Source organism: Cyprinus carpio, chromosome B9 (assembly GCF_018340385.1).
Source record: "Cyprinus carpio isolate SPL01 chromosome B9, ASM1834038v1, whole genome shotgun sequence".
Classification (NCBI taxonomy): domain Eukaryota; kingdom Metazoa; phylum Chordata; class Actinopteri; order Cypriniformes; family Cyprinidae; genus Cyprinus; species Cyprinus carpio.
In genome coordinates, this window is record NC_056605.1 from 3,476,222 (window position 1) to 3,492,624 (window position 16,403).

General features: G+C 36.5%; 1 protein-coding gene across 1 annotated transcript in view; it reads right to left on the reverse strand.

The window, feature by feature from the left end:
• The window catches only part of LOC109092547 (kalirin-like), a 190,673-nt gene that overhangs the window by 59,477 nt on the left and 114,793 nt on the right, over positions 1–16,403 (reverse strand). The window contains 17 exon segments of the mRNA XM_042730646.1: positions 2,711–2,813; positions 3,452–3,594; positions 3,802–3,903; positions 5,340–5,530; positions 6,519–6,630; positions 6,728–6,820; positions 7,075–7,164; positions 7,882–7,951; positions 8,155–8,264; positions 8,513–8,579; positions 8,674–8,792; positions 9,327–9,509; positions 9,706–9,828; positions 11,539–11,656; positions 11,811–11,923; positions 12,433–12,582; positions 14,201–14,419. Of these exon segments, the coding sequence (XP_042586580.1) occupies positions 2,711–2,813; positions 3,452–3,594; positions 3,802–3,903; positions 5,340–5,530; positions 6,519–6,630; positions 6,728–6,820; positions 7,075–7,164; positions 7,882–7,951; positions 8,155–8,264; positions 8,513–8,579; positions 8,674–8,792; positions 9,327–9,509; positions 9,706–9,828; positions 11,539–11,656; positions 11,811–11,923; positions 12,433–12,582; positions 14,201–14,419 (2,106 nt within the window).

A 16,403-nucleotide genomic window follows, 5' to 3' on the forward strand; every position in this document is an offset into this window, starting at 1 on the left:
GAGCTGTTGTGAGTGAATGAAGGAGACTCTTATTCCAGAAAGACACCACACACACACATACACTGTGAATGTGTCTTTATCTCCCATCAGTCTAAAAAAAAAAACAAGAGGGAACCGACTTCAGCTCAACACTGCACTTCAGGAAACCTGTGTGGAAACAGCCATTATGCACCTGAACTTGTGTGATGCACGTGTTATATCACAGAATACACAATGTATCAGCATATGAAGGCTCTGAACATCCTCATTGTCGGGTTAAAATAGCAAACACACAACAGGCTGAAACCTAAATTAAAAAGGCCCTAGTTAAAAATGAGAAACCGTTAGAAACAAACACAGTGTGTGTTAACTACTGGATTCATTGTATATTTCTAAAAGACACGTTTCAAATAAGGTCAAAACCTGATTTACAAATTCAACACTGGGTCAGCAGATTGCCTGAATGACTTTAAAAGGGATTAAAAAAAAAGTCACTGGATTAAAAAATAGGTCAAAATGACCTTTGACCCTTTTGTTGTAATTTTTTTTTTTTTTTTTTTTTTTTTTTTTTTTTTTTAATGAAAGAAGACTAATTTCCTGGAAGTAGAAACAATAAAATTATGCACTTAATTTGGGATTTTAGATTATTTACATTTTATTTAAATATTTTTCAGTATATTTACATGCACATTTCTTAGTTTCACCATCATTTCTGTAAACAAATAGGCAAAGTTTTGAACGTCACTACAGTAAAAATCTTCTGTAAGCTAAAACATTAAGCAAATATAAGAATCTATCATGTATTGGGCCATGTTGCTGCCCACTTGTGAAAAAGAAAAACAACATGACTTATGTCAGGTCAAAATTATGTCATGACAATAGTGACCAGTAGATGGCTGATACAGTTGGATATTTATTTAGACCAGTGGATTCGTCACAAATCCAAATGCGGCCCACCATGCTGAACACAATTAAACACAATTAAAAAATAACTTCCAGTTTTACAAATCATTTCAGTTCTTACATTAATTTAAATATGGACTAAACAAATATAAGCTATAATGTTTTTGTTATTTAAAATAATTTAGTTTTTTTATATATTATTTTCAGAGCAGGCCTATGTACTCACACAATTAACGTTACACATTTAACAAATACTTACAAGCGTCATTAATTGCAGAAATGTGACAAAACACCTCTGGAGAGAACCTCCGATTATTAAATTCAAAAGTGCTTTCCGTATGTGCATCAACAGGCTACATTCGTGAACGCACATTTTCTGCAATATCACGCATCTTACAGACTGCAACTTCATTGAGCTGTTACTCCCTTCGAGCTGGATTTCACAAAATTGGTCAGCTCCTGACAGCATCAGGTGTTTTATTAATGGTGAGTAGAAATATTAATAAATGTATTTATTTATTTCAATAAATGTAACCATTTCGATATAATAACATTTAGGCTATAATATTATAAATCTGTTTGGTTTGTATTGGTGATGTAATGTGTAAATGATATGCGGCCCGTGAGACTTGCACTTGGACCATAGTGCAGCCCAGTGGAAAAAAAGGTTGAGAACCACTGATTTAGACATTACCCTAATAATTGTCAACTTTTAGTTATTTTTTTCATTTTTCACAGTAAAGCTTACAGTAATAGACTCTCAACTCTCTCTGGATGTGTAAGTGTGTGAATCTTTTATACTCTGGACACTTTATCGTCTTTCTCCTTCATTTTTGAGTGTTTGTTCAACATTGTGGGTGATATATACTGTAGATACAGATTATTTAACACATGCTAAAAATTGCTCTGTGTTAGGGTCTTTACCTATTCATTTCCCATGGTAGGTTCATTTTGACCATGAAAAGCCATGACCATAACTACCTTTTCCCCTTCAGATTGCATTTGTATAAAAAGTCACCAAGTTTTGATCCATTCAAAGCCTAGCATTCCAGAGCACAGCCTATAATTAAAGCGTATGAGAAAGTCTTAAAGGTCTAAATCTAGAATAAATAGACTCAGAGGGTTACTGGATGATTATTTAAGTAGTCAGCCATCATGGGCCATGTCAAAACAATTTACTGCATTCAGAGACTCCACTGTCTCATTATAAAGTCCATCTATGTCATACAGTATTAAGGCATAAATATGCTCTGCTGCTTCTTCTTTTACAAAACAACACAACAAAAGTCACAGCGATGCGGTCATCTCCAAAACAAACTAACCTCACGACACAAACATGCACAGCTCATAAAACACCACAAGCTATCATGGTGCCTAAAACACCAGCACAAACACACGTTCACTGTGTCTTGCTTTGATTTGATAGGGCGTCTCGTAGCTCCTGTGAGGGCTGAATCCAGCACACAGTTTGAAGAGACTTGGTTGAACATGACTGTCTAACACATCTGTTTACAGCTCATCATCTGTGCTGGAACATGACAGCCCATGCTCCATTACTAAAGCACGGAAACCCTGTGTGACAGACACCTGTCAATCACTGATCACCTGACCCTTCAGGGGGCGGAGTCTGGAGTTAGGGTCTGATTTTTACTGGAAAGATCTGCATTCTAGTATGCGACTCTAACTCGTTTTATAACTATGTGTGTATAAAGGATACCTAAATGAGTCAAAGTTTGGCCCCTGTGTGCTGCATCTGATGCCTCAGCTCAGTAGAACAGAGAGCCGCTCCAGAGGTCAGAGGTCAGAGGTCAGATCTGTGTGTTTGTACCTTGTCACTGTCCACAGTGTTCTGAGAGGTTCTGGATGCGATGGAGATGGTGTCCGGCTGACTGCTGCCATCTCCCTGACTGTCAGCATCCTCGCCAGCCTCCCTGCAACCAGACACACAAATAAAAGTCTCGATCAGGGATGTGCCCGAAGCTGAGTACTTTAAATGAATGACGAATTCAAACAAAGAATAATATTCATTAGATAGAGTCAGTCCTTGCTCTTGCTGGATAACTGTGACAGCACAGTACTTCAGACAATGCAAAAGTGACACAATCTCATTGTATTCATAACTATTGACATTTTGAACAATCCGTATGAATTTCATATGCACATTTTAATAAGCAATTGAAGCTTGCGTGAGGACAGACAAGATGGCAAATGTTTATACATGAACATAAGCCTCCTGCATTGTCATGCATAAATCGTTATGAATATTCATGAATAGTGTTTGGACTCATTCTTTCTACAGATTTAAATTCAGTCATTTACTAATAAAATAATCTTGAACTAGATGCTTTGATCCAAAGCGACATACAAATGATCTGATCACATAAAAAAAAAAAAAAAAAAAAAAATTGTTCAAAGTTGAATTACAAATGATCTGATCACAGCAGATTCTACAAACAGCAGCGCTTACAACTGCAGCACCTTTAAGAGCTGAGATTATGATTATATTAATTTTTAGGACTGTGTGTGTAGAGTATGTAAGTTCAGTATGCAGTGGTAGAGAGTGTCTGACCTCTTGCTGTTGTTGCGGGGTTTGGCTGGGGTTTTGGGGACGCGGATCGGTTCCTTCAGCGCCCCCTTCAGGTGAATGATTCTCTCCTGGATGACCTCTCGGATGTTTTTAATCCATTCTTGCTTCACCTCGATACTGGACGCCTGACACAGACACAGTCATGCACATTACAAACAGAAGATGCACGTTTTACTCCAACAGCAGGACAGCAGGACGACACAATCATGAAAAAAAAAAGCAGGAAATGTTTATGAAAATCTTTGCTCATATCACTGACTGGAACATGTTTATGAACACTTACCACCCTTAAAGTAATTTACTTCTAATAATATGGTAAATAAAAAGTGTACCTTGAGGACAGTCTTGTTGTCGGATGAGGGTGTGCGTCCCACCCACAGGGCAAATTTACACGGGTCTCCTTCCACATGTTCTGTCACCCCCAATTCAGAAGTCTGCAAACGCAGAAAAATCAGAACAGATATTAAAATGAATTCAGTATGCACGGAAAATGCATTTAAGAGGATAAGAATATGGAGTATTTAAGAGTGAGAGTGAACTTAACTGAAAGTGGAACTCTAATAAATCTGAAAGCATTTCCTCAGTAAAATCCTAAGTAGAGTCTTAAATTGTGTTTGCGAGACAACTCCAGATGACCAGAGGAAAACCAGCACATCTGGATCTGTTCACAGAGAGAGGGGGGCAGACGCCCCATCTGGTCCACACACCTGCACGGGCTGCTTCCGGGTATGTGTGGAAACACTCAGCAGAGTTGCACAATGTGGTAAAACAGATGGAAATGTACAATCCTGATATAAGTGTGTTCATGTGTGCACCAGCTGACCCTCCCATGGGGCTTTCCTTTCCTTTATGACATTGAAATGATCTCAAACAGGGCTCAAAAAGGATTTATTTCTGCTTGCTCTCGTTTATTTATTTATTTGAGAAATAAACATATTTTATGATTTTTTTAAATTTATATTCATATTTAAATCTTAATAATAATTTAAGGCAAACGTTAAAAAAACAAAATAATTGTTATTTCTTTTTCTTCTTTAGGACTAGAAATAGCTACACATTATACAGATATTTTATGTCAGTTTTATTTATTAATTAATAGATTATAAATTTTGCACAGTTTGAAGGATAAAATTATTTGTTTTGTTTTTTGGTTGTCAACCAATTTTAAACGATGTTAACTTACCTTAGTGACATTTTCACATATTTGCAACAACAATGTGCACTAAAAGACAGAATACCAAATGTCTCAAACATTTCAGGGACTTTTTTTTTTTTGGAAAAAAAAAATACTTTTATTCAGCAACGATGCATTAACTTTGATTAAAGTTAACTATTATGCTTTGATGGTATAATAGATTTCTCTCAATTATCTTACAGTGTTTTTTTTTTCAACTGCTTACACACATTTTCAAAACTTTCTCTCTCTTTTTTTTTATTTTTACACACAAATCCAAAAACTGCACACACAAAATGTAAAAAGCCTCATATTTCTTGCAAAATGAAGCACTGCATTTTAAATACCACAAACACATCTCAAAAGCAAACATTTGCAAACACCTTTGCCGTAATATTAATTCCTGTTCGATTTTAGTGTGTTACATAGAGAATTGTGTGTGTTGTGTTTTGCTATAAGTGTTTTATTAAAATTGAAAACTGAGTCAAAGGCCGAGAATTAGTGTATGGTTTTGCAGATTTGGTGTGTGCTTCTGCTGTTTTTTTGTTGTCTTTTTTAAGCCGTGTTGTGAGTAGTGATTTTGTGTGTAAGCAGTTGTAAAAAAAAAAAAAAAACACTTCTTATTAAAAAATCCTACAGACCCCAACCTTTTGAACAGCTGTATATGTGTGCAGACTGAGTGATATAACTAGGTACCAGTAGTTTGTTCTTGTAGATGTATTTGGATCGTCCCGCTGAGTCTTTGATTTCTTTGCTGAAGACGAGGGAGATCTCGAAGAGGAAGAGGTGGCGGTCTCGTCCCTTACGGATCAGTGATTTGGGGTCCCACACCTGGAAGGTGTCCTGCAGGAAGAGTTCACCCTGAACATCCAGATTCTCATCAAAACCTGATGGAAGAAAACAACACGTCAGAGCCTCAAGGCTTAAGCGCATCAGTGGAAAGTGTGTGTGTGTGTGTGTGTGTGAGTGAGAGTGAGTGAGAGTGAGTGAGTGAGTGAGTGTGTGTGGTTTTTGTGTTGTTTTGGTTTTTTTGTGTGTGTGTGTGTGTGTGTGTGTGTGTGTGTGTGTGTGTGTGTGTGTGTGTGTGTGTGTGTGTGTGTGTGTGTGTGAGTGTGTGTGAGAGTGTGTGTGAGAGTGTGTGTGTGTGTGTGTGAGAGTGTGTGTGAGTGTGTGTGTGTGTGAGTGAGTGAGTGTGTGTGTGTGACTGTGTGAGTGTGTGTGTGTGTGTGTGCGCGCGAGTGTGTGTGTGTGTGCGTGAGTGACTGAGTGTGTGTGTGTGTGTGCGCGTGCGTGCGTGTGTGTGTGAGTGTGTGTGTGTGTATGTGTGTGAGTGTGTGTGTGTGTGTGTGAGTGAGTGAGTGTGTGTGTGTGTGCACGCACGTGTGTGTGTGTGTGCGTGAGTGAGTGAGTGAGTTGATTGACTGTGTGTGTGTGTGTTGTGTGTGTGTTTGTGTTTGTGTGTGACATACCAGGACACAACTTTGTATAATGACATGGGTATGACACAGGTATTACAAGGTGTGTGGGTGACTTATGAGGACATGTGTGAGTGTGTCCCCATTTTTCGAAACGCTTATAAACCATACAGTATTAGTTTTTTTGAGAAAGTAAAAATGCACAAAGTTTCCTGTAAGAGGTAGGGTTAGGTGTAGGGTTGGTGTAGGGCGATAGAATATACAGTTCGTACAGTATAAAAACCATTACGCCTATGGGATGTCCCCACTTTTGTGTGTGAAACAAACATGTGTGTGTGTGTGTGTGTGTCTGAGTGTGTGTGAGTGACTGAGTGTGTGTGTGAGTGTGTGACTGAGTGTGTGTGAGTGACTGAGTGAGTGTGTGTGTGAGTGTGTGTGTATCTGTTCAGTGATGTTGTACCCTCCAGCATGCTGACGTGCATAGCATCATTGGCTCTCTTTGGGACACTCAGCATGACCTCCAGCCCGTCTTTAATTTCACCCTTGCCTTCTTCACAGCAGGACAGCAGCTCCTGTGAGCACACACACTGTACTGAACACTACACAGCACACCGTACACACCGTCTGAGCTTCTCAAAGCATACACTGAATGTCTGGGACACGCGGTACCTTGAGCAGCAGCTGGTATTTGGTGATTCTCTGCACAGGTTTGATGAGGTATGATGATATAGAGTTGGCCAGACCATGTCTCTTCTGAATCTCCTGTTCAGAGCAGGCAAAAACAATCATTGTATATGAACAGTATATGACAAATGACAAACAGCAAATGACATGATCAGTGACTCACTGACTCCATCTACTGACCACGTCATAGTACTCTACTGAAAATCAGTGAGTAATTTCATTTTAGCTAAATTTACTACTATTTAAAAAAAAAAAAAACATAAGATACAAAAGAAGATAAAATACATTCAGAGTCATCAAACTGACAATTTCAAAAACTCATGTGTACTTACATCAAAAAAACTCCCAGCATGCTCTAGGATGAGCTGACTGGAATCTGGTTTGTTTTTGCAGTACGTCACATAAATATTAAACTTATCAGCCTGAAACACAAGCACACAAGCTTTAATTCAGCATATAAAAGGAAATCAAGAAGATCTGTCACATTTAATTTCAATGAATATTCACGGTGTTTAATTCATTGTCAGAATTCTTGCTGTAATAAAATCATTTAGCTGGAAATAATAAAATGAAATAAAATAAAATACAGAATATCACATACATACTATATGGTTAGGGTTAGTTGCTTGTAATTATGCACAATTTACTGCTATTATTTTAGTTAATATATATATATATATATATATATATATATATATATATATATATACATATATATATACATATTTACATTTACACATTTTACATTTACTTTTATCCAAAAACGACTTACAGTGCATTCAGGCTAACATTTTTTACCTAACATGTGTTCCCTGGGAATCGAACCCACAACCTTTTGCGTTGCTAACGCAATGCTCTACCATATATATATATATATATATATATATATATATATATATATATATATATATATATATATATACCTATATATATATATACTATATATATATATGTATATACTGTATATAATATACTGTAATTATATAACATGCATAATAAGGGCACTGTAAAATCAAATAAATGAATAGTTTTTATTAATTGTTTGCTTTAAAAAAATTGTAGTTGAAAAAAGTTGTTAGGTGCACAGCATAAACAATAACATCATTTCCTGAGCAAATGTAATATTTTGAGACACTCACCCATGTAACAAAGCAATGGCCCACATCCTCAGGCAACTGCTCATAATTGATCAGCTCCTTCACAAATATACTATAATACACACAAATCAACATGCAAATGAGTCGTAATTACTGAATTTCCATATCACATGGGATACACAAGTTGCATACGGATCATTTTAATTTTAAAAGCATATTAGTCACCTCTTTCTTCTGTGAAAATAAGAAAACTGTGTGAATGCTCATAAAAAGCTCAGTGGCTTATGGGCTAAACATGTAATGAGAAAAACTCACTTATTATGGAAGTCGTAAATCTCCTGGATGTTTCCAAAGATGATGTGTTCTTTGTTGGCGATTCCTGGAGGGATTTCCTCTACACCATTGGTCATCCCCCACAAATACGTCTAAATAAATCACACAAAAAAAAGTGAGTAGATGCAAGATTTTACTCTCTGCGATCATTGCCATGCAATATCTCGATGTACAATACAATGAAGACCTAAGGATCTTACACGGGTCGTATCATAGCAAACATATTTCTTTAAAGAAACAATGGATTTCGATGTACATATAGACATAGAAGATTTAAAGCTAGAGCTGCAAAAATGTTTAAATAAATATGTATTAGTATGAATAAAACTGAAACACTTACCTCTAAACATTCATGCAAGTCCCTCACATAAGCCTTTTCTGTCTGTAACAGCTCTGCTATAATAAACCTGCACCAACACAAAGCAGAGAGCGATTATAAGAGTCTGAAACTGTGATGTGTGTGTGTGTGGAGCTGTCCGGAGGCGGTGGAGGATCACTTACTCTTTCTTCCGGGCTGATTTCCTCTTTTCCTCGTTGAGCTCGTGGTTGGGGTCACGCAGTTTGACCTCTGGGTCAGTCAGACTGGCTGGAATGATGTCCAGCTCCAGATCCTTATTATCCTGAAACACACAGACACACAATCAGATCTCACACAAAAAATCCACATGGTTGTGTTCAGAACACACTGCGGCTATGTGTGCTCTATGCACACAGTATGAACTGATACGTTTGCATTAGATGTGCTTTCCATTTCAACTGTGTTCAACTAATAAAACAAATGCAATATGAATGGGTTGGGAAAGAGTTTCATTTTAAAAGCACATTAATTTCCTGATAATTTTCATATTACAAAAAAAAAAAGAACTCAAAATAAATATATAATATATATATATATATATATATATATATATATAACGGGTTGGGAAAGCGTTTAGTTTTAAAAGCACATTAATTTCCTGATAATTTTCATATTGCACATTATATATATTTGTTATAATAAATTTTAAATAAAAACTAAAAACTTTCCTGAAGTTTAGCAGCTTAAAATGATCAGATCACAGACAGAGATGCTAAAATATAACAATGATTCTTGTCCAAAAACTTCCTTATTATTTATTATGATTACTATTATTATTGCTGGTTATGTGCAGTACCTCGGAGCTGATGCCCAGAGCGTTCTCCAGACTGCAGCGGTATTTGCCCATGCGCAGGGAGAAATCTCTGTAGCGCTTGTCCACTGCCGTCACCCACTTCTTCAGCTCGGTGACGTGCGTGTGGCCCTTCTCCACAAAATTATCTGCCAGCTGGATCAGCATCTTCACTTTCTCTTTAGTTTGCTGCGTCACACGTGAACATTATGTGTGTGAGTGTGTGGTTTGATCATTTATGCTCAACACGCGTCATGTCGTGTCAAAAAGCATCTTTTTAAAGTGCCTCAGAGAGAATGACTTGCTTGAAAGGTTCATGTGGCAGTTTGTGTCACGCATTAGAGACTAATAGTAAATGCAGGAGGAAGTGTTTGTGTCTCTGTACCTTGGCAGAGACGCGGACTTCTTCATATTCTTTGAGCAGTTCCTGAGTTTTCTCCACCGAGTCTCCCGGGGACGTGTGAGAGGCGAGATACACCTCTCCTGCCTCCTCGATCCACTCTAACGCCTGACACAGAGACAGACAGAGTCCTCAGATGATCCCAATCAACACACAGATCAGTCTGAACAGCTGAAGTGTCCTATGAGGTCTGGGATTCACACACACCAAACATTCAGCCAATCAAAACATCCAATGAAGAATGTTCTCATATTATAATGAAGTGAATATTATAATAAAGTGTGAATGGAATGTAACTATATCTGCCAGCATTTTACCTTTATTCTTCCAAATATGTCAGATCTTAATGTATATACAGTACAGACCAAAAGTTTGGAAACATTACTATTTTTAATGTTTTTGAAAGAAGTTTCTTCTGCTCATCAAACCTCAGAGCTTATTTGTACAGAAAAAACAGTACTTAATGTATATATATATATATATATATATATATATAAACCATCTCGAGATTAAAATTGACTCCAAAAAAACATGTACATTTTGACATGATCAAAAAAAATATTCTGATTTATTAATGGAAAACAATGTCTAATATATTTGATGAATAAAAAAAACTGCATGTTGTTAAATCTCGATATAAAAAAAGTATCACTTTGTTAAATCTCGCTGAAAAAAATTGCTGACATTTTAAAAAAAAAAAAAGAAAAAAAAATTAAAATTACTGACCAGTAGTGTAAATTGTTACAAAATAGAATTTTAAAAACATAGCTTTTTTTTTTTTTTTTTTTTTACTTTTAATTCATCAAAGTATCCTAAAAAAGTATCACATGTTCTGAAAAAAATTAAGCAGCAGAAACTGTTTTCCAACTTTGTAATGAATCATCATATTAGAATAATTTCTAAAGGATCATGTGATAAGAAAAATTCAGTTGTCAAAAATAAATGATAAAAAAGTATAATAAAAAAAAACAATTATTTTAAATTGTAAAAATCACAATATTTTGAGAATAAATGCTAAATTACAAGAACTTTTTTTTTTACTATATTAGAGAAAAAAAAAAAACTTGTTACATTTTGAGAAAAAAGTCTAAATAAAATGTTGAGAATAAACTTGTTTAATTTACGAGAAAAAAGTTGTTAAATTTAGAAAAAAAAAAAAAAACTTGTTAAATTTAAAATAAAATTTTGAGAATAAACTCGTTTAATTTACGAGAAAAAAGTTGTTAAATTCAGAGATAAATTTATTGAAAGTAAATTTTTTTAGATTATAGTGTTGATGATATGTTTGTTAAATTTTGATTTTTTAAAGTTTAATTTTTTGTTTTATTTTTTTTTTAATTATTTATATAAGCTATGAAATATCATAAGAAGCTAAATAATTACTGTATCTCATTTAATATCTTAAATAGGAAATAATAATAAATAGGGAGCATATTTTTGTTTGTCACCATTTACAAACCGCTAGATGAAGCGCAACAAAATAGAGAAGCCCTCAATGCATGGTTTTAAAATTGAACTATTTCATTTGACACAGTGTGTCACTTTGCATCTCACAGCACTGGTTGTACATGCCAAAGAAATACAACTCCGCACTATGCTGTGTAACACATGTGACCAATTATTAAAAATCATTGCAGACAGAAGTCAAGAATGTGTCTTCTGTGTGTCTTCACAAAAGCGCAACACACTCATTCATGCAGATGAAGATAAATACATAAACTAAAAAAAGTGCAGTTACTTGAGTCTGCAAACACACGCACACACACACACGCACACACACACACACACACACACACACAAACAGTGAAGTGTTTTCACCTGTTTGGCGCTGCGTTCAAACACCACATACTGCTGACACTGATCCAGACGCCGCTTCTTCATGGTCCAGAAATGCAGAACTCTGTTTTCCCTCTGCAGCAGTTCATTCAGGATGGCTGTACAAACACACACCACAAATGATTAACATGAATAAATGAATGACTGGATAAATCAAGAATGAAGAATCCCAAGCTAAAAAATAAAGATGGTTTGAAAAAGGATGTGCAAATATTTGTAAGATTGTTTTTTAGTTTGTTTTGTAGTTATGTTCTTTGACTTGTTGCTCGGGGCCGCGGGGGTTGCTGGATGATCCCTGAGTGCTGACATTATTCCGATGGATGTATTTCAGAAAAACCTCAGCATTTCGCCTGGCCAGAGTACATGCCTGAGGAACACAGCAGACTTTACAGATCCAAAACAGAGCCTCACATACACACAGTCCAAAGCCTGAGCTGGATTCATTTCTGAAAGATCTACATTAGAGATCCTCTGATCTAAATGTTCTTGATATCGATTTGGCATAAAGATACAAATTGTCCCTGTTCTTCTGAAAGCCCTATTGAAAAACACAGCATATGCTGTTTAGGTATATTTTGAAGCTTGGCTGCTGGATTGAGCTGGTTTAAGCTGGTCATGAGCTGGTTATAAGATGTTTTTTGTAAGCTATATTGTGATAAGGAGCATATTAGGACCACCACATGACCATCAAGTGACCAGCTTAAACCAGCTCAAATTAACATACCTCATACCATGCTTCAGAACATACCTAACCAGAATATGCTGGGTTTTTTAACGTGAAGATCACTCTTTTGTGATTGTTATTATGAAGTTGGTAACTCTGTGCTGACTGATAATGATAGAGAGTTTGAGAGATCAGTTCAGTTCAGGGGTGACCTTAAGGAAAGCCTCTTTCTGCTCCAGGTGTTTGCTGATGAGCGGCAGCACATGATCCATCTCTGCTGAAGACCCCAGTTTATCATGAGCTCCACACCAGTCCTCGTCCCTGCGGTACTCCTGCTCCAGACTCTCCAGCACGCTGCACACCTGTGAATAAGCCATTCGCATGACATTTAGCATGACGCTGGGTTCTGTACTTACTATATGGTTAGGGTTAGGATTAGGGTTTGGCTTAGGGTTACTTGCTTGTAATTATGCATAATTAAGTGTTATTATAATAGTAAGAATATACTTCACAGGAATATACTTAAGTACAAACTGAATGTAAAGTTTTTGGACACTTAGGGCCAGTTTTACTAACAGCTTGCGCCAGCGCAAACCATGTTTTGGCATTAAAATAGTACTGTCAGGTTTTACTAATGACTCGCAGTGAGGAAATATTGCTGAAAAGGCATGGACAGAGTTATTTTGCTCCTGACCTTACTGAATATGCATTTCTAGGAGTTTCCCTTTCAGATGCAAAAGTTATGGGAGGAGAGAAGAGTTTTACTAATGTTTGCGCTCGTCAAATGACTGGCATTTGCGCCGTTATTTAACGCCCCCAAAAAAGCATGTCTTAAACTATTTGGAGCTTGAGATGGCTGCAATTATTGTTGCTAGTAGAGGCACCGCAGAGAACAGACAGCTTGTGGTAGAAGGTGTATTATAACATGTATTAATTTATTTAGAAAGCAAGAAGAACACATCGTCCAAACATATCGTTTGCCAAGCCCTGTTATTTTTAATTTGCTTCAGGAAATAAACGGCGACTTGGAACCCTCAACTATGAGTCACACAATACCAGGTCTATCAAAACTTCTAGCAAACCTTCATTTTTTTGGCCTCCAGTTCTTTTTAACGTACAGTTGCTTATTAATTTCTTTATTGTTTATTCACGACTACGCTAATTTGCACTGCACTTGGTATATTTCGTTGGTCGTTATGTAAATTATGTTGTGTCTGTGTTTATTAATTTCCGCGTTGTTAATAAATCACCCACAGAAATGTTCACGGCCATCGGCGCTCTTTTGGAATTACTAATTTGCACTGTTTAGTAAAACTGTCCCTTAATTGCACGTTATTTAAAATTAAATTAAAATGTATTACAGCTAAAATTTATGTTAAATGAAATAAGTTGAACTTTAGTAGGACTTCAGTGTATCTACCTTCTGTAATAGCATAACTGCATTGTCTTTTGAGAATGATTAAAGTGTAAGGCCAAAAGGTATGAATAATCATTTAAAATGCATAAAGCTAAAATAATCTATTGTGACTAAACTTGTGTACCATGTATTTAAATAAACTTACACAATATGCTTACATTACTTATATTACATATTAAGTAATGATAATGATGAAGATTTACAGTGGTGGCCAAAATTATTATTAGAACACTAGTATTTTCACCAGCTAAAAAATGGTTTTAAGTCAGTTAATTCTTTCTTTTTGCCGTAGTGTGTCTGTAAGTGCACATTCAACACAATAAAGCACACACTTTTTCACACTGGTAATGTACCACTGAAACTAATCTTGGGACACCTGGCTGTCTTTTGTAGTACTGTAAGTCTACTAGGGTTGTATCAGTCATGGTGAAGTGATGCAGAAGCCAGGAGGATCAGCTGATATGTGTGTGTGTGTGTGTGTGTGTGTGTGTGTGTGTGTGTGTGTGTGTGTGTGTGTGTGTGTGTGTGTGTGTGTGTGTGTGTGTGTGTGTGTTTCTCCTCACCTGTTCTGATGTCTTGTAGAAGGCCACGGAGGCGTTGACCAGCTTGAGTCTGTCCTCCATCTTCAGCATGAGCTGCTGCCAGTGTACTGCCACCTTCTCAGCACAGCTGCGGATGGCCTCCGGGTCGAAGTGTCCGGCCTGTAACAAGATCTCGGCCTTCTGCTGCACCTGCAGTGCGCTCTGATGGGTCTTCTGAAGAGAGTTGGCGTGGAACAAAGACTACAGGGAGAGAAGAGAGAGAGAGAAAAGCAAGTTAAATATACCTTAGCCTGGAGGTCGACAGCAAAATCAACAAACAGTAACTATGGCACGAACCAAGCCACTATTATACAGTTCTGGACCGTAATGAAGCATTTTTGCATACATTTAGATAAAGCATCAGTACACTCTAAAAATGCTGGGTTAAATACAACCCAGCACTGGGTAAAATATGGACAAACCCAGCGGTTGGGTTGTTTTCAACCTACTGTTGGGTTAAATGTTGAAAACAACCCAATCGCTGAAAACAACCCAATCGCTGGGTTTGTCCATATTTTACCCAGTGCTGGGTTGTATTTAACCAGCATTTTTTAGTGTACTTTATCAGTTTTTTTGCAATCATTTTGTCACCAATTTCAAAACCGTGTTGTCATTTTTCAAAACGTCTAGACACAAAAGTCAAAACAATGCCCAATGTTCAAAACTTTGCATGTTGCATACATTCGTATCTTTAAAGTCCTGCATTTGCAGAATTATTGATTTAAATAACTAATTTCTCATGAAATATCACAGAAACATTACTTTAGATCACCCACACACAAGATACCCAGAGTTTCACTGTGTACACTCTAAAAAATGCTGGGTTAAGCCTGTTGGGTCATTTTATTGGGTAATTAAAAATAAATAAATAAATAAATTACCCAGGTGCTGGGTAGGTTTGAACGCTGTTTTTTTTTTTTATCCAACCGCTGGGTTGAGCATGTCTCCAACTACTGCATTTCATTAGCTCTGTACTTGTACTCTGCATAATGACAATAAAGTTGAATCTAATCTAATCTAAAAACTAAACAACGCAGCTGCTGAGTTATATTTCAGTAACACTTTATTTTAGGGTCTCTTAACTAGTTGCTTATTATCATGCATATTACTAGAATATTAGCTAGTTATCAGTACTGATTAAGCCTTATTCTACACTGACCTTATTCTACATCTCTAATCCTACACAATACCTAAATTTAACAACTACCTTGATAACTATTAATAAGCAGCAAATTAGGAGATTATTGAGGCGAAAGTCATAGTTAATAGTGAATAAGTGTTCCCTGTTCTAAAGTGTTACCAATGCAATTTGTCTTGTATTTTTCAATATGTTCTTGCTTGACAATAAATGTTCATCTTTTGATTATTGCTGTTGCCTGTTATTTATTTCCAGCCCATTTTAAGGCAGCAAATATAATATTTTTTAAACAATAGTTGACTTAAATAAAATTGAATAAACTCTTCAATCATAATAATTAAAGGAGACAGATAATTAAAAGTAAACAACTATTAGAGTAGATCATTTGAGCATCTTTTATGGGACATCGTCCAGCAGCCCTCCTGCTCCAGACCGCTGACAGCTTTAGGTTTTCTACAGTCAGACGCTGGCCTGTGTTTTGTCTGCTGGCATTGTCATGACGAAGGAAAATATTAATAGTCAGCTATGGACATTTACTAGCAGAGTTGCGCAGGTAGAACCTCGTCCAAAGCAGGAAATAGAGACCGCTGCCAAGTCCTGTGATGAATGACATGACTACTGTACTGAGAGACACAGACTGATTGCAGAAAGCACGAGTCATTCCTTTGCTTTGCTTGAAAAAATCTTAACACTAAAATGGTTGAGAGTGAATATTGTCTGCCAGAATCTGCCCTTATATCACCAAGTTTACAAAACACTCTCAAAAGAAAAAGCCATGAACTGCAGTAAAAACAGCGGAGCGGCTCTAGACTGTCTGTGGGTCATAAATCCTGTGTGAAATTTTATGAATGAACAATTCCTGCTGGATCTGTTTGGAATATCCTCAGAGTAATCACTTCCATACATCCCTCAGTGTTAAACTGTATGCTGAGGGCACAGAGAAGCAAGGTTTTGGACTAAAACTCAAGAAAGGAGATGTGATATTACAATATATAAACATAAAATGCAGACACATTTTATGTTGATAGATGCTGATATGTAAATGTG